The sequence below is a fragment of the Stegodyphus dumicola genome, chromosome X1, assembly GCF_044657685.1.
Source record: "Stegodyphus dumicola isolate Sdum_Otavi_A_Nest chromosome X1, ASM4465768v1".
NCBI lineage: Eukaryota > Metazoa > Arthropoda > Arachnida > Araneae > Eresidae > Stegodyphus > Stegodyphus dumicola.
In genome coordinates this window covers 90,744,557-90,763,443 of record NC_140780.1, presented here as the reverse complement: position 1 = coordinate 90,763,443, position 18,887 = coordinate 90,744,557, and the positions used below count along the sequence as shown (strand labels likewise).

The window sequence follows — 18,887 nt, the reverse complement described above, 5'->3', positions numbered from 1 at the left end:
CCTTTTCAGCAGCATCAATGAATTATTAAATTACATATTTTTGTGCAACTGAAAGCTTCTGCATAAGATTTTGTACAAGCATTTTTTAAACTTTTTTAAATTTTAATTGAATATTTTTACTTTTAATTTTGCCAATGCTTTCAATTTTACTTTCACGGAACATAGTGTAAACCAGAAAAACACACAAATTTCGCATAATGCTAATTCGACATACATGGTAATCAGTTTAAACAATTCTGTAGTATAAGATTATTTTCTGCTTATGAATAAAAATGAAGCTACCATCAATCTGCAGTCATTTCTTTTAAATTCTATAATATAAGTAATCTACACAACTGTTTGAATAAAATACTATGCCAGCATCATCAATTGCAATATATAATCAGGATTTTTCAATAAAGTGGTAAAACATGCTAATTTGGAATGACAGTTTTGTTTTAAGGATTAACAAATTTATTAGTAAGATGTATTAAAGGTCCTATAAGATTTTGATAATGTTGAAATCCCTTTTATCCAAAAACTTTAATAAAAACATCACATAGGAAACACACCACCTCTTCTCATTAAGAGAAAAAAAAAATTATTCTCAGTTATCTGTTTCCATTTTTAACATTAAAACAGATTAGAGATTAATAAGGAGCTAAGTACAGAATAGTTGAATTATTTTTCACTCCAGGCAAATAAGCTGCTTGCATAGATGTTTGTGATATTTCTTCTCATTTATAACATAAATATCTAGTTAGTTTTCCTCAGAAACTTCTTCACAAAAGCCTCCCTTTCTTCAGAGTAGGTACCAATATGTACTCAGCCACGTTAAGGTAAAGAACTTCAATCACATTCATCATGTTACAAAAATTACGATTAACATTGATCCTGATAAAGAAATTTGGAAATCTGACAAAATGTTGACATGATTGCAAATTATTGCATAATATGATAAAAAGGTCCAGCATTACTGAAGCATCATTTTTTTTCAAGGGGGGATAATGTTTCTTATTTAAATGCTTAGACATGAAATAAAAATTTAAGAATTTGATGTTTGTTAACTGATTATTTTTTCACTACTATAGCTAATAATTTCTTAACTCATATTAAAAATGAACGAATTATTTATGTTGTTTACTACTAATGCAAGTTCCAGTAATTTGTTAAATTAATGAATGAATTATATTTATGCCATGTTTTCCTGTAATGAAAAACTGAAGGCATTTTAAGGTGCATGACTGACAGGAAGTTTAAAACACACGATGAAAAATGCACATTAGTTCACATACAAATGCAGACCTGAATTTTTACATTTGTAAATGGAAGTAAATATAATAACAAATAAAATATAAATGTTAATACCAATAAATGGCCCTTTTATGGCCACCACACCAATAAATATCACTTTTCTTATATCTAATGAACACAACGTAGGTAAATTTGTCACTTAAGCCTTCTTCAGAAGCTGGAAAAGAAGTACAAGACCCTTGCAAGAAACTTCTTATTTAAACTTAAGATAGAGCTAGGTAGACAACCTTTATGTGCTTTGCCATAATTAAGCAACCTAATGAATTAGCAACTCCAATTTTCTTATAATTACACAACACCAGACCATTTTCATAAAGCACAAGAAGCATTTAATTGTTTATATTCTTTTTTACAAAATGATTTCAATATGTTTTCCAAAGAATTCTTAAAAGCTAATTACTTTTTCACAGTTTGACACATTTACTACAGATTTACAAAGATGAGTTTTATACCGTACATAATATTAACTAATAGCATAAAATTCTAGGGGTTTTTAACCAAAACTCTTTAAATCATAATATTAAAAACATAACCTGCATATTTATTTTAAAATTCTTCAATATTTTTAAATTTTCTGTTTCTACAGCTTATAAATATAAGTGAACAAGAACAAATGCTAACATACAGTGAAAATTTTGATTCAATGCTACTTTCTGAAAATTAATCATAACAGAATATAAATATAGCTGATATAATATAAATATAGCTGATATCTGGTCTTTTAGAAATATAAGAATGATTTGCTAGAGTTGACAGAGATCAAACTACATTTGATTAATAAATGATGCACCGCTAGAACTAATTCTCATGCTTAAAATTATTAAAAAACAACATTTAATGAAAAAAAATTTTTGAAATTTTCTATATAAATTTCTTGTTACTCATACAGTATATATAACTCTGCCTCATTCCTATATCATACCTGACAACTTTGAAATATTCAAAGGCAGGACGTTTTCACATCCCATGACAATGCTATTTCAAAAGAACTCCAGAATGACAAATTTGATTTAAAGTCAAATGCATGATGTGGGTTATTAACCAGATACTATACTACTATATAATTTTAATGTGGAATATAATAAATAAAAATTTAGAATAACAAAATTAAAATATTAAATTTAGATTTTAGGCAAAATTCAACCCTTTTTTTTTTTTTTTTTTTTTTTAAATCTTATAGCATTGAAAATTACAGAAAAAATGGAAGGAAAAATATTATTTATCAAAATGCTTTTAAGCATGGTGAAAGTAAAATTAATGCACTACTGAAAAATTTAAAGAAAAATTAAATACAAATATTTACCTATTACTAGTTAATTTTTAATGCTTTAGAAAGCTCTGTAACATATTAAAATAGTTGAAATCAAATAAAAATTATTCTAAAATTGTTTGAAAAATAACACAGTTTGTGTAATTTAAGTTCCATTAACAAATGAAATGATGTTGCTTTATTTATTTATTTTTTTTAATTGTCATCAAAATTTTCTTTACAGTATTTCACTTGACATTTATCAATATTTCTTTTTGATTTACGTTTGAAAGAAAATCTGAATTCAGACAAGTTTAAAATTGAATTCAGACATAAAAACAGATTTAAAATGTCCAGGTTCAACTATGGTGGTTGGCAGCTTTGTTGAATGTAGCTTTATTATTTAAATTATATACTGTACCAAAAACTGTAAAATTATCTCCAAGATTAAAAATACCTTTGTATTTTTTATAAAAATATCAAAAAAGGCGACAGTTTGGTAAAATCATAATAACGTGATTTTAAAATTTAGTACAGAAATTATATGCATTATTTTTAACTTGCAAAATATTGGGGGGGGAGGGAACCACAACATTTCTATGTTCTAAAGCACAGCTGTGCCTTTTTGATACTATTTTATTAGAGATAATTTCAAAAAACATATGTAGCTGAGAATCTCTTGCACATGATTGAATACATTCATTTAGTATTATGACAGCAGAATTATGAAGGAAGTCATTTAGAGAAATTTCTAATATTCAGAAGTTTCTAAATAAACTTCCCCCCTTTCTTTAAAATTATGCAACTAAAATTTTTTTCATGATCCAATCCTTTTGAAAAATAATTCTAAACTATTTTAAAATACATTTTTTAATTATTTTCCCAACTTTTATTAGTTATTAACATATGTCCCAGCACCTAAGTATTTATTTCTTTACTTTAACATTATAAAACATAATGGTACCTATATGCAAAATATTGCATACAACTTTGAATTGAAATATTTAATATATATATATAATTTCTATGAGTAACACCCCCAAATAATAAAGCACTGAAGCATACATCTGAATATGCAATCATATCTAAGTTAGATTTGCATCCTGGAATGTTTATATTCAATAACAAAAAGAAACGGATATTTTACCAAACTATGACAACAGAATCTAAAAAGGTATAAAAATCATCTACATTATCATCAAAATTTTGAAAATATTGAATAAGAGAATCTAAAACTAAAAATTTACACCACAGCCGTATCAAAATTTAGATGACAGAACAAAAACGTCCTCAATAAAGTTAACATAAAAATAAAAAGAACTGTAAAAAACATATAATAAAGAATATGTGTGAATCCAAAATATTACCCCCCCCCCGGAAAAAAAAAAAAAAAACTAGATTACCTCGCGAATCTCTCTTTATCCTGCATGTTGTCTTCATCCATTCTACTGTACTTAGGCCCTTGGCCTTCCTCTTCATCAGAACTAAAAAATAAAAAATGGAATAAAAAATTACAGACAACTTTCTTAAAAAAAAAAAAAAAAAAAAGCCTTCACCATCATGAATTTCTTGCACCCTTTGTTAAAAAAATAAGAATAATTGCTATTTACTTCCATGATTAAATAAAATTTAGTGCAACAGTACAGAACTAAGATGGTGAAGGCTACCTAAATGGCTTTTTGCAAGTTAAAACCCGAGATAACACTGATCATACAGATAAACAGTAAAGGATTGCAATTTAATAATTTTTCTTTGCTAAAATACACATTGCAAATCTGAATTAAAACAGAAGTACAAAATTTAAATTATAAAAATATTACGAATGTACGTTATCGGGAAACAAGAAGAGTATTGATAATGAAAGTGTGAAAATAAATCAGCACGGAAATTTAATCCTTGCTTCGATCGATAAAATATTTTAATACTCAATTTAAATTAATTATAAATTACATAAATACGCTCACTCCTTTCCCAAACGCTTTTCTCTAGCACCATAAGTACAAATTTCAAGTTCTTAGCCAAGAATCTAAGCTTAGCAAATAATCTCACATTCCAAATATCAAGTCTCACCACCGGCCGAATGGTAAAATTGTCGAACCCTGGTAGTTCAGACTGAGGTTCAAATACCGGTGAGCGGGATGGCTTCATGAGAGTTTTTGTGGTTTTCCCCATGTGGAACATATTAGCGAGCGGAAGAAAGTCTTCCAAGAAGACATCCCACCTTAAACGCAGATACACCTCGCATGCTTTGCCATAATCAAACAAACATCCTAATATCAAAAGAATACATGCCGCAATGTAAACTGCAGATATTTTTTTTACGTGAAAGGGAAAAAGATAGCCTAACATTTACACACATTTTAATATTCTTTGTTATACCTAAGATATCTGACCCTCTGCACTTATCTTCAACATGAAATTCAGTACGCATATTTAAATTGAACGAAGCTATTTAACATCTATTCAACATCATCAAGAATAGAGTAAAGAGGAAAGACTGAATGCAGATACTCAAAACAAATAAAACAGTATCAGTTAATCTGCCTAACATAATTCTAAAAAGAAAGAAAATGACGATATACACGAAATACTGATTTGATAGTATGGTTAAAAAAATGCGCATTTAATCAAATTTAGAAAATGAGGTACACGCTATATTCAGCTAAATGACTTAGTGTTGCAAAGACTAAACAGTATGAAACATATAGTGCATTAAACAGTTACACTGAATTAAATGAATTAGCCCAAGAATCAATTGTAAGCTTTACAAATATGTAACTGCTCATTCTGGTTTACATAAAGAATTCATTAAATGAGGGACATTCACATGAAAAAAGAAAATCAAACTAACCTTTTGTGAACGAAAGATTCGGAACCTGAAAAAAAAGTTTCATCTTATCGGTAACACGCATCGAAAATGATGAAATGGCTCAAATCCCCCCCCCCAATCTCGAAAACGTAGTATTAAATAGTTCACCAGTTACATTCACATAGTTCCTGAAATTCGGCCATTACCCCGTTACTCAGTCATTTTTTTATTTTATTATCCTTTATAGCATAATATAACGAAATCCACAGAAGTAACTGGCCAATATGCGTCTCGATTTAATTTGGGAAAAGGGAAATTCCATGCCTAGATTTCCCCGAAATTTGGTAAACAGTAACAATTTGAATAATCTTTATAGCTTTGAATAGGAAGTTTAACAAGTAAATAAAATATAAAAAAATACATACCCAGCTACACAAAAATCTTTGAGTACAAAGTAAATAATTTAAGAAAACATTCCAATTCTTAAATTTTCTTTTATTCCGACAAAACTATAAATAAATACATAACTTATTTCAAAAAAGTTCTTATTTCAAAAAGTTAAATATTCATGTAATTTCTTGACTACAGATGCAAGCTTTTAATTTCAAAGGCAGTTTTTGTTCAATTAATTAGCTTACACTTAGTGACACATACGCTTAGTAGTAATTTGAATGTTAATTTAAGGTTAGTTACAAATACTTCAAATATGAACCCCTTTTCCGTCCTCATACAGCACAAAAACGTTAAAGAAAAGCTATTCAAAAATGATTGAGCCATTTCAGATTTTCGACAGATGTTTGCGACAAGGTGATACTTGACTTTTTAATAAACATAAAAAACATACACATAACTGTTTAATAATTTAAGGATTCACACACATATAATGCTTAATTTAAATCCCGCGTTATTAAACAAAACAATATGAAACAAGTTTAAAAAATGCAGTAAACATTCGAACAAATGGTTGGAAAAAAAACTGACTTGAGCCGTTTATAGAGAAAATAAACATTTTCAAATTCAGTTCACTTTGATCATTAAATATTTCCAGAGATAATGTATTTAATTATATTAAAATTTTACAAGCATACATTACATCTGCAATGCGACAGAAAATGGGTCTAACAATAATAATATAAAAAGTACGAAATATATGGATTTATACATTATTAATTATTTATAATGATACACTGCTACAGCCAATCATCTGTTTGGTAAGTTAGAAAAAAGCTGTCTGGAGTAAAAACTTAACTACGATTTAAAAAGTGAAAAGCTAATAAAATACAAATTGTTCTTTACGTGAAAGCAGCTGACTTACTATTTGCAAATTACGAAACTACGCAACAATTAAAACTTTAAAAAAAAAAAAAAAAAGTGTACAAAAAAAGATTATAAACAATCTGAAAGCACATATGAATTCCCTCATTCATAATATGAATTAGTTCAATAGATTAAGTTTGTTTATTTGTTAAATTAAATGAGGCAAAGCACACGAAGGTTATCAACAAAACAGACTATAATTAATTCACAGCACACATCAAATGAGAAAGAAACGTACCTAATTTTGACACCAGCTTATTAAAGATGAGTTTACTGATATCAAATAATATCAGAGTAACATGGCAGCCAAAGTTTGAAATAAAAACAGAATATATATTTTACTCGCAAAAATGTTATACTGCTGATGTCCGCGCGTATTCCATAACACTAACTTAGGGCTCGTAAGATCATTACACCTACAAACAGAACTTTTTGTTCCTGGTGGAAGCGAGTTTGCATAAAATGCTGGTACCTTCCCCTTATATGATTATATGCATGAAATACTTTCTTACAGAAAGCTTTATGCGGGCCAAAGTTCTTACTGGCCACGGTTAAATTACGCTAGTTGTTTTATCTCTTGTAACACTGCTCTTATTATCAAAATAAGAACTACTAGTAGAAAGTATTTAAAGTGTGACATTCTAGTCCGCTGTTTGTTTACTGAAATAATTAACCTACGAAATATGTTTACAAAAATTTAACCACAGCTGAAATGAGCTGAGGAGGAAAGTACGTTTTCTCGCTGGTATTATTTAATTGGCTCATTTAACTATCTGTAAATAACTGGCGCACTGTTGGATAATGGAAAATATTGAAAAGCAGTTTAACTTCATTATATACAGAATATTTAAAATCTCATAAAAAATTAATTTTTAATAGCTTTCTGAATTTCATTTCATTCAAAATGCGAACGTGATATAATATTTCAACTAAGGATTGAGGTTAAATATTAAACTGGAAACAGTTTTAAATGAGAAAAATCATTCTACGAAGGTCAAGAAATCAAAAACATTTTATCAAGTTTCGGTTCAAGGTACTTAACAATACACACCTGTCACACACACGCACGCAAGTTTCAGCAATATTCTTCTAGCAGAATTTACCTCTTCTATATATTTCGTTCGATTTCATTGATCTTCAAATCAATAGCTTAAGAACTTTACACTAATTAAACGTAAGCGTTATTTCCCAGACGATTAAGAAAATTTTTCATTGTATATGCAAAGTACCATAAAGAAAATTAAAAAAAAAATAAAATAAATTAAAAAAATGGGAATAAATCAAAAGAATCTGAATCAATTTGAACTTGATTTAAGGATTAAATACAGAATAATGATAGCTGAAGGGACAAAAGAAAGTTCGAAGTAGTACAGGCTCGTCACATGAGCAGAGTTCTCTTCAACAATGGTCATTAAAAAGCATTGACTTACCTTCTTGCCATGGTCACTCCTGATGGCAAGAAGATGTTCAGTGATTTATTGAGCGGTGAAATAATATCTAAAGCCCCAGTTTTATCAGATCAACTCGTACATATATTGTCAATTTCAGATTAGATGGTCGCGATTCCACACTCTTTTAACTATATACTAATAAATTACACTATGACAATAATGTCTGCGCAATTACAGTTTCCTTTACTCATGGAAAAAATGCCAGCTCTTCCAGCTAACTCTAGGCTAGATTGAGTGAAAGTAATTGAAGGAGATTTTTGAACTGCACCCTTGCGGTGTAACCGTTTCTTGTTTTGCAAAAAGAAAACGAGACTGCCGTCTGAAAAATGCCGCCGGAGTAGGACGCATCTTGCGTCTAGGAAACCGTTGTCTTTTTCTCCTGCAAAATTAAGCTGTAATGCTGCTTTTGTATACTAATTCAAACCTTACTGTAATCTAGGATTCACTTATTAAGTTTTAAAAATAAAGTTAAAAAGACAACCCATTCTTATATCTTCCATCCCGGGAGTTCTACATATTACGCACGTTCTGCAAGGCTGAACGTCATTATCTGCCACTTAGGAAGTAATAATCATTTTACAACTGTAAATGAGTTGGTAGACTCCGTCATCATACCCCTCACACGTTAAAGATACGCAGATTTAAGAGGCAATTGATTGATGACAACTGCGATCTGTGAAATTCTTCAAGAAGCGCTTAAGTTCATTCTCTTCGCACTCATTTCTAATTAATATCCAAGGCCAAATGGCTTGCATATTGATTATGAGTCCACAGGAAAACAAAGATCAGCAGTTACATCAAGACGATACCGTCACACAAAATATCATACCTCCAGACTATTTTACTTCGATTGACAACCGAGCTCGGACCTCCCAATATATTGATCAATGACCACTAGCAATGTGACACTTGCACACGTGGTAGTTCCGCACAAATGACATTTGCCTACATCTTCCTTGCGACAATATGAAATTTTCCAACAGCTGTATTCAGCTGCGGAGAACAAATGACACTTCCGCACAGCCCGACAGAAACAACCAATGAGCTTAATGATTTATTGATATGATTTTTCTCAAGCAGTGTTCGTTCTTAATCTGACGATAAACTTCTTATAACTATAATTAAAAAGACCAACTGTATAAACCGTGAATTTAAAATGAGCAACTATGTCTATCGACTAAAAATTTTATAAATTATCTTTAATTACGTCAAAAAATAATCTATTTTGGGGCTATGAAAATAAAAAATTTTGAAAATGATACTTTTTAAGAAAATATAAATATATTATTTTTTAACGTAGATCATTTTAATTGTACATTAATCTCCTATTTTGAAAATAAAAGAAAATAGAAAGAAATCAGCTAAAACTACTGATTTGTCTATATAAAGAGCAGCAAAGCATGACAAAAAAGGATTACAGTTATTCAAAATATTCTGATACTAAAATAAAATTGGCATATACATTATTAAGAATATAGAAATATGTATACAAAATTTCACGCTATAAACGAGTTGTGAACATATTGAGTTTAAAATATGTTTATTCTGATATTTCTAGACCTGATTCCTTGAGATATTTAACATTCTTTACACGTTAACACCAACATAACGTAAACATTTTGTTAAAATCATTATTCGAGCAGTCTAGTAGCTTAAAATTTTGTAAAGCAAATTAATATTCCAAGTCGCTGTTCCAAGTTATCGAAATATAATCAAGAAGATGCGGCTTTGTGCAGGAACTGCCACTAAACTATACAAACTACTACTACTCAATTACTAGCAATAAATGGTCCTTAATGTTGAGAGTCCCAGCTTTGCAGTTTGAGCGCAAGTGCCATTATACCCGACTACTACCTATCGAACCATATTTCCTTTTAATTTCTACATCCCTTTAATGAGTTTTAAAAATTAAGCCTTCCTGCATATGGCTTAAATTCATATACAGACTACTCGGGCATTGTAGTTAGTATCACATAAGCAGCTATAGGTTTGATAAATAAAACAAAATATAAATAAATAAGTTTGATGATATTTCTTCTAGGAAAAGGTTATATGTCACAATTTTATGCCACTGGTAATATTTATGCGCTCGTGAACAGTTCTATGCGAAGCGGTTTATACTGCTAGTAGACTTTAAATAAATTTCACAGCTGACTGATGAACGGCAACTTTCATTTCGTAACTAAGCAGTTTGCTCTACTGCTTTTCAGACGCTGAGTTCACACGTTGTCAAATTGTGAAACTCTCCCTAACTCAGAATTCATATTGTTAAATCTAGAATTTTTAAAATTTCATTTTGCCTTCTCCTTTCTATAAAATACTCCCGATTGTGTATTTAAAATTTAAAATGCACATATGCGAATATTACTCATAATGCTTACTTAACACAATTTTATAATATGCACAAATATTTCATTTCGATATTAATTCGCGAGTCTCTTTGGGTTTAATTTCGATGAAAAAAATTTCAGATTTGAAGCCAAGGCATCTCGATCGACACAAGAATGTTTTGACTAGTAGCCAAGAGTCATTACCTTAACACTTTTAGACTCCAAATTAAAAAAGAACACGACAAATAAGCTACATGCTGAAGAAGCCAAAAATCAGCAGCAGAAATTGGCATAACGTTAAATAAAAATGAAAGAATTATAGTTTTGAAGATGACACAGAAACTTCTCATGTAAGCACATGAGCACATGATTATTTTAGTGGCGTTTTCCTATTCCCTGCTGAAGGCAGTTCCGTTTTATCTCTAAAACTAAACTAAAGCATGTTTACCAACATTATACCTATTCCTGTTGACAATTTTTGATTTCTTCAGCATTTACCCTGGACACACACGGCTGGGCGTCTTTACGCTCAGTCATGCGTGTCTTTGCGGCCAACCCCTCCATTATAAATTTATAAGGATCCTAATGGAAGCCTTTGGCTTTTAAGCACTCTGGACAAGAAGGCCTTTGCTTGCCCATAAGAAATTTCTAGTTTATTCTAGTGTCTCGCATTTCTCTTTAAGAAAGGATTAAAACCGGGTACTCATGAACTGCAAGCGCGTGCTCTGACAACCACAGATTTACATTTCTGAATAGCAAAAAACGTGAGGGCTACCTGACTACAGAAAGGAATGCCTTCGTGGTGTACTTTTTAAGGAAAACTGGCACGTACTCGTATTACAAGGAGAAAACCATGAAAACTTATTAAGGGGAAAACCATGAAAACTCTTATGCAGCCAGCCCGTTAACCGGGATATGAACTCGGATATAGCGCTCAAAGGTTTTACCGCTAGGCCGTTGGTGTGCCCTGATAACCAACGAAGACTCTGATCAAATGCTATTTAATTTTCTGACAGCTGTAGCAGTCAGATGTCCTTATAGATATATTTAAGTATACAAATTATCTATCGGTATATTACGAATACAAACTGTATAGTTCAAGGTGTCTTAATCAGAAACTAACGCTACTCTGTGACCTATTTTATTGTATTAATTCAAGCCTTTGCAACAGTATGATCGGAAATTATTCCGACTCGTTATGAAAGAATGTCATCCAACACTGACGACGTCTTCTGAGTTTACAAAATTTTTTATACTTTATTCATATTTTTTTTTTAATTTCGGCTCAATTAAGCGAATTGCAGACGTCATTTTCATAATTAATCAATCATAGCTAAAACCACGTTTCGTCAAAAAATTTCAATGAGTAATCATTCATGTTCTTACATTTACGCCCTCAGTTCTTATGTAACACGTTTAAATGGTTTTCATGTCCCTACCAGGAAAGGGGTTTCAGCCTAACTCATTTTACTTCCTGCTTCCAACTGTCTTCAAAATTCAGTTTAATCGGGATACCTCAGCAGAGCCGATAAATCTGACGCACATTTACGACACCAGTTAAGACATTAGAAACACGATTTATCGAAGATCATAGATACTAGAGTATAAAATATATCAATAAAATGTTACAACTTCATTAATCGAAAAACATTAAGCCAAAAAATTACATATTTGAAAATTTAAACATGGTACAAAAATAGTTTTGGGCTACGTCTGTTGAGCCCTAGGCTGTAGATGATTTTCATTTATTGTTTTGATGAAGCTTGTAAGCGTACCGTATCGTTAAAGCGCGTAAAATTATTCCCGTTTACTTTTCAGTCAAAATAAAGGATTATTATTTAAATCGTATTCAATTACTTTCTTGACAAAGTCAACAGATGGTAAAACCAGGTACGCGCTTTCTGTTTATTTTGGACTAAATTTCATAACTGTAGTTTTAACATGCATCTGTTATTACGATTTTCTGGCTAAATTTAAGGCACGTGTTATTGTACTTAGAATATTAACTGACAGTTACAAACATGGCATAAGCGCTGAATTTAACAGCATATAAGGTAGCAGTCCGATAACATTGAGGGAAAACAAACATTCGCATTAAATAGCTACATAAAGTAACAACATTTATATAAATAAAGGCTGAAAAAATATTTGGACCAAAAAAGATATGATTCTTCGAATGAAAAATACCACTTTTAAGTAAGAAGTAAACTGATGCATCAGAAACCATTATTTATACAAAAAGGGTGGGAAGTAGTTCATGAAACTGTCTCCCCCTCCAGAAAAAATTTTAAAACTTTAACATCTTTTAAATATCCAATTCTTTGGAACGAACAATATTCATGCTTTTGAAACACGAACTACAACAGAAAAGCCATGTTTCCTACAAAACATAGGTTAAACAATTTTAATTCTTGAAACCACCGTTAACCACCGTTATAAAATTATTGGATGAAAATCTGTCAAATGTTGAGAGGAAGATAATGCTCAATGTTTCCTAAAAGGATTACAATATAATGAATTATTTGGATTTAGTATAAAACGCAATACAAGTCATCTGTAAATTGTGTTACACCCCGCCAAACCCCCAAAATTAGATCAATTCACCTTTCTCAAATACGGAAAAAGCGCTCGAATTTTTGACTACATCAATTGCATTTTACAACACCTCCTAACTCTTCTACTAAGAGATGTTGATTTTACTCCTTACATTATTATCTTACTGGTATCTTCAAAGTATGCCTACTTAAACAGGTTTTATCGTTTCGCTTTTTACTGCATACAAATGAAAACCTTTTCCTCATTTTAAAAGTAACATCAAATTATTGATACTAAAAGTATGAAATCACCACTCGAATAAAACAAAGTGTAATTCCCCTCCCCCCTTTACAGGTATAGAAGGGAAACTGAGCTCGATTGTTACAGAAAATGAAAATAAATTGTTCAAAAGAGAGATAGAGGTACGCAGCCCCAATTCGTGAGCTCGTTTTATAAAGCGTGGGAACGAACGCCTCGAAGAGACACCGGAAAAGCATGCAGAATGGGAGACAGGTACAATCCGTAAAATATGACAAAGGAAGTTTCTTTCAGCAGTTATTACTCAAAGAGAAGAAACTAGAAAAAACATATTCTATTCTCTTTTCGTTAAATAAACAATTTTACACCAAAAGAAAATAGACCGGTAATTGTTACAGTAGTTAAATTTTCTAAACACGTATACACAGTATTTCGTTTCCAAATTTACCACAATTTATGATTTAATCCTCATTTTAAGGTAAGTATTAAAGATATCAAAATCTGATAAGTAAAACAGGAGTAATGCAAAATAATCCACCCAAAAGCAAAGCATTACAAATTAACTACATAATTAAATACTTTACACTAACACTTTATAAATATTTTTCTTCACGAAAGGGAAAAAACGTCCTACATCGTAATTTCATGTCAAAATGTAAAACCGAATTTATGTCGGGTGTTTAAGTGACCATCACTTATAAAAACGACAACTTAGCAGTAATAACATTTGCATTTAAAATATTCATGGCATAGTGCATTTACAAATTAACGAAATATCAACACGTTCAAAGACCTTACACACATATTTCAAATGCTTTTAGCTTCCCCTTCTCCGTCCTTCTTTTTTTTTTTTTTTTTTTTTTTTTTTTTTTTTTTTTTTTAAGGCAACGTTTTTAAATTTCACATGCAACTCCTCAAGCTGCAATACTAATTTTAAATTGATACATCAAGACTCTTGTCTCTGCAAGGAAATTCTAACTGAACTTTAATTTTGATGCTAGCTTAATACACTTTCATTCAGCAAGAATGCGCTTGCAATGAAACTTGAAATACATTTTCGTAAAACACGCCTCTATTGAAAACGTCCAAAACGTTAAGTTCTCTTATGCTAAAAGAAAAAGGGTAAAATGATGACTAGCATTTACTCTAAACGTCTCAGAGCAGCATCTTAAGTGCAGTAAGGACACAACGATGCATTTCGACTTCGCAGTATACTTCTATGCTCAGAAAGTGCATGCAGAATGTTTGTAAGGCAGTCTATTTGAAATATAAAACAGTTATTTTTTAGTCATTTTTCTAAACAACATTAATCAAAATACACTCATTTCATCACTCTTGACATTTCAGGAAACACCGATAGAATGCCTATCTATCATACCCTAGCAGTCGTGTCGTTTTGGATAACCTAGTGCTTGAAAACGGTGATCCCATACAGTCAGATTTATAAGACACATCAGCAGAGTCAGAAGATGAGCAGGCCCACCAGCCGGCCGAGTGGTAAAATCGCTAAACACTGGTAGTTTGTTCCCGGGTTCGAATCCCGGGAACCCCCCACCAAACAAAAAGCTCACAAATGCAATCCAAGCGACCATTAATTCTCAAGTCTATTATAATAAAACTCTGTCCATGCAACTAATATGCAAAAATACACATTTCCACTGATGCAAAAATACACTGATTTAGATAGGCAAATTTGCGAACATCTTTTCAAGGCCAGTACATACCTATAATAATAACACAGATTGTAAAACCAAATATTACGCAACAGTTCTATCTGAAAGAAAAAAAAATAGCACCTGGTGTTATTTAGAAGAAACTGCCTTGAAATGCCTTTTCAATAAAACCCTCTGCAAACAACTTTAGACACTATACTTACGAATTTCAAAAACTTTGCGAAAAATGCAATAATATTTATCAAGCCCTATTATCGAAGCAAATGCAGTCTACACTGGTGTGCAAAAATTAAGGACGAAGTCGAAAAATTAGCATATCAGCTGAACGAAGAGGCAGAGCGGACAGAAAGACCATTCAGGAGATTAAGTAAGGTGATGTACGATAGCACATGCGCAGATATGCAGGTAGACGTAATGGGGGAGTGTCTGAGTAGTATAAAGCATGTTGTCGGTGTAAGATCAGTATTTCTGGCAAAAAGATTGCACGCCGTATAGCAGTTAAAATCACACCGAGTTGCTGCCTCAGCGAGAAATGGCGAAAAATCAATCTGTTAGAGCAGGACTTAGAAGAGAAGGGCTAGCTCATAGAGCTTTGACATTTGTGTATCCATTCTTTCGTCAAAAGCAAAATCTCATTTGGATCCTTTGGTCCCATGAAATAAAATATCTCATCCTTTCGTACTTCTGTAAGTGCTACGACACGTTACTACAGCGCAAAAAGACATATTACGTAAACGATACTTTACAATATAGAATTTAAAATAAAACTGACTAAAATTACATATATATAAATTATTTTAAATATATACAGTATTAGAAAACAGATATATATGTGATTAAAATTAATTTGGGATATGTAACCTCTAGAAAATAGTCTCGCAGCTGAATAAAACTACAGTTTTAAACGCGGGAAATCAGAACAGGTGGCATCACAGTGACGTCAGATTACTGCCTGTTAAGTTCCACCATTAGTATCGCGTCGGCGAGGAGTCGAACAAAGAAATGAGCTAGCCCTTTCTATTTATCCCTGTGTTACACGACATCTGGATGCTTTTACCCGAGGTCGAATCATTGGGAAGTTGGAAGAAGGCCGCAGTGTGACAAGTGTGGCTGCAGAGTTCGGAATTGTTCACAGCATCGTTTCACGACTTTGGAGACAATTTCAAACTACAGGAACAGCTATCCGGGGGTTTAGTAGTGGTCGTCCACGAGGAACCACACCCGCAGATGACCGGTATATGCCTTACAGGCCAGAAGAAACAGGCGGTAGACAGCGGGAGAAATCGCTAGACACACGACACAGGCGACTGGACGACCGATATCGCGTTTTACCGTGGCCAGAAGACTGCACGGTGGTGGTCTGTTTGCACGACGACCTGTACGGTGTGTACCTCTAACGCCTGCCCATCGGAGAAGGCGTTCTCTGTGGTGCCGGGAACACCGGAATTGGAGAGACAATGAATGGGGACGAGTACTCTTTACAGATGAGAGCAGATTCAGTCTGAGTAGCGATTCTCATCGCATACTCATCTGGAGAGAGCGGAGAAGCCGCAATCATCCCTCGAACATCATTGAAAGGGACAGGTATGGAGGTGGCGGTGTTCTCGTTTGGGGAGGCATCATGCTTGGTAGTCGTACAGACCTTCACATCTTCGACGCAGGTAGAGTCAACGGGACCCGTTATTGTAACGAGATTCTTCTTCCATATGTGCGTCTTTTTAGAGGCGCTATGGGTCCGCAGTTCCTTTTCATGGACGACAATGCACCATGTCATCGCACAGTAGCTGCCGAACAGCTCTTAGAGAGTGAGGATATTGAACGTATGGATTGGCCGGCACAATCTCCGGATCTCAATCCCATCAAGCATGTATGGGATTTTCTAGGCAGACGCTTGGCAGCTCGTACCTCACCACCAGTAACGATTCCGGTGCTTCGATTGGCGCTGCAAGACAAATGGGCAGCAATGCCTCAACAACTCATTGACACCCTCATTCTCAGCATGGGCAGACGCTGTGAAACCTGCCTAGCGGTCAGGGGAGATCATATCCCCTATTAAAGACCGGATGTTTCTTGATGGACACCCATCACAGGGATGTTTCGGCCTTCAGTCGTATTGCGCTCCATGCTACTTTTTCAATAAAGCTTCTTTTTATCCCTCTGATTTCTCTTTTAGTAAGTGCTGCTTACATTACTCATGTCCTTACGTATTGGGGATCTTACGGTATTAAATGTGTTGATTTGGAAAGCTTTTGTACAAAGTTATATTGAAAAAACCGTCTCGTCCTTAATTTTTGCACACCAGTGTATTTGATTTTCAATGCATTTTATTCACAATGTTCTATGAACAACACCAATACTGATTTTCTTTGTCCAAATGTTACGAAAAAAAGACGCAGAAACACAACAGACAATGTAATTAAGAGCAAGGCAATGCAAACAAAAGGGATTTACTACAATAAGTACTAAAAATCAGCACTGGATTCTATCACAAAAGGAATTCAAGTTCATCAGTTCAGCTTTATGAAATAAGGGCAATGTTCAAATAATTGGCAGCATTAATGTGTACGGCACTTTATTACTCAAGTACTATATTACTAGCATTTACAAAACATATGCCTACCTAATTCACAGTATCGTTTTGCCTTTATTGTACGTATATGAAGAAGTATTTCCTAATTCTAAAAATACAATTACTGATAACACAATAAAACGTAACTCCGTAATATATATTTCTTTACGATAAAATGCTCTACGGAAACCAATACAGAATAAATTTACGGAAATGCTGAAATATAAATCATTCAAACGACTTTAATTTTAAAGATGATATGAAGTAAAAAATTCTCTTAACAGTCGGCGATTAATATAAATAGCAAGTTCACACAAAACCAGAACACAGCTTATATCCTTACACAGCTGAAAACCGAAGCATACAAATAAGGCGCTTAAAAACTAAACCAAGAAAGCTCTTCATTACGTAATAACTATTCAAGAGCTGCGGGAGAAGGGGAACAAAAAGATTCAAATTAAAGGGGAAGCCTTTTTTATCTGAACCCTGACATTGCTTTCCAACTACATAATAATTTTTTGCCCTTTTTCTCTGCGTAGCTGTATACCCATGACCCCAAAATCCTGCTGGGGCATTATAAATATCCCATGTTTAACATAAGGTCGAAACTAGAATCTCGATAACCTTTAAATGCATGATCACTAACTTGCTGAAGTATCTACAAACAAAGTACACAAGTAAGAGAAGTATTTTATGTAATTCACATAACAAAATTACCTTATCATTACTAAGAATAGAACTTAATATTAATACCTGAAAATTAAATTTTAAAAATGAAGTCACATTTAACTCCAACGCTTAAAAAAGATTAGCTATGTTTAATAATTACGTTCCAGTGTTTACCGACACCTATCTATAAATGACTCAAGTGTTTTAAAATTAAGTACATAATTATATTATTAATAATCGAAACTATATTATTATCTGAAAATGATAATAAGAATGGTTTATAATTTTGTCTGTTCAGGGTACATAAATGGCATCACATTAACTCCAATGTTTAAACATGACGAGCCTATATTATTTCACTTTTTTATTTAAATCTGAAATGATAAAAAAATTCATGAACGCAAATAATACTGCACACAAAAATTTAAAAAAGGAAAATAAAAAATACTCTTCTAATTTATGAATTAAGATCCATATATTAACACAATTTTGTTATTTAAAACGGGTGAAAACCCTGAAAAGGAGAAGAGGGAGATTATTTTAATGCATATACGTATTTATATATTCCTCAACCCAATTAAAATAATTATAAGTAGCCGTTACACTTCTGAATTCAGAAAAATCATTTGACGATTTGCATAACATTTGAAGCTAGCACGTCAAATTGCCCATATTTTAAATGCAATTACCGCACATATTAACGTGCGCATGCAAGAAAAAAAGGCTCGGGAAAA

General features: G+C 32.3%; 1 protein-coding gene across 4 annotated transcripts in view; it reads right to left on the bottom strand.

Moving 5' to 3' along the window:
* The window catches only part of tgo (Aryl hydrocarbon receptor nuclear translocator homolog tgo), a 173,363-nt gene that overhangs the window by 106,728 nt on the left and 47,748 nt on the right, over window positions 1–18,887 (bottom strand). For 3 of the 4 annotated variants that reach the window (XM_085807169.1, XM_085807170.1, XM_085807171.1), the window contains exon 2: window positions 3,946–4,026. The exons of the other annotated variant lie outside the window; for it this stretch is intronic. In XM_085807169.1, coding sequence (XP_085663295.1) covers window positions 3,946–4,026 — 81 coding nt within the window. The remainder of the gene's footprint in view (window positions 1–3,945; window positions 4,027–18,887) is intronic. 4 annotated transcript variants of the gene reach the window in all.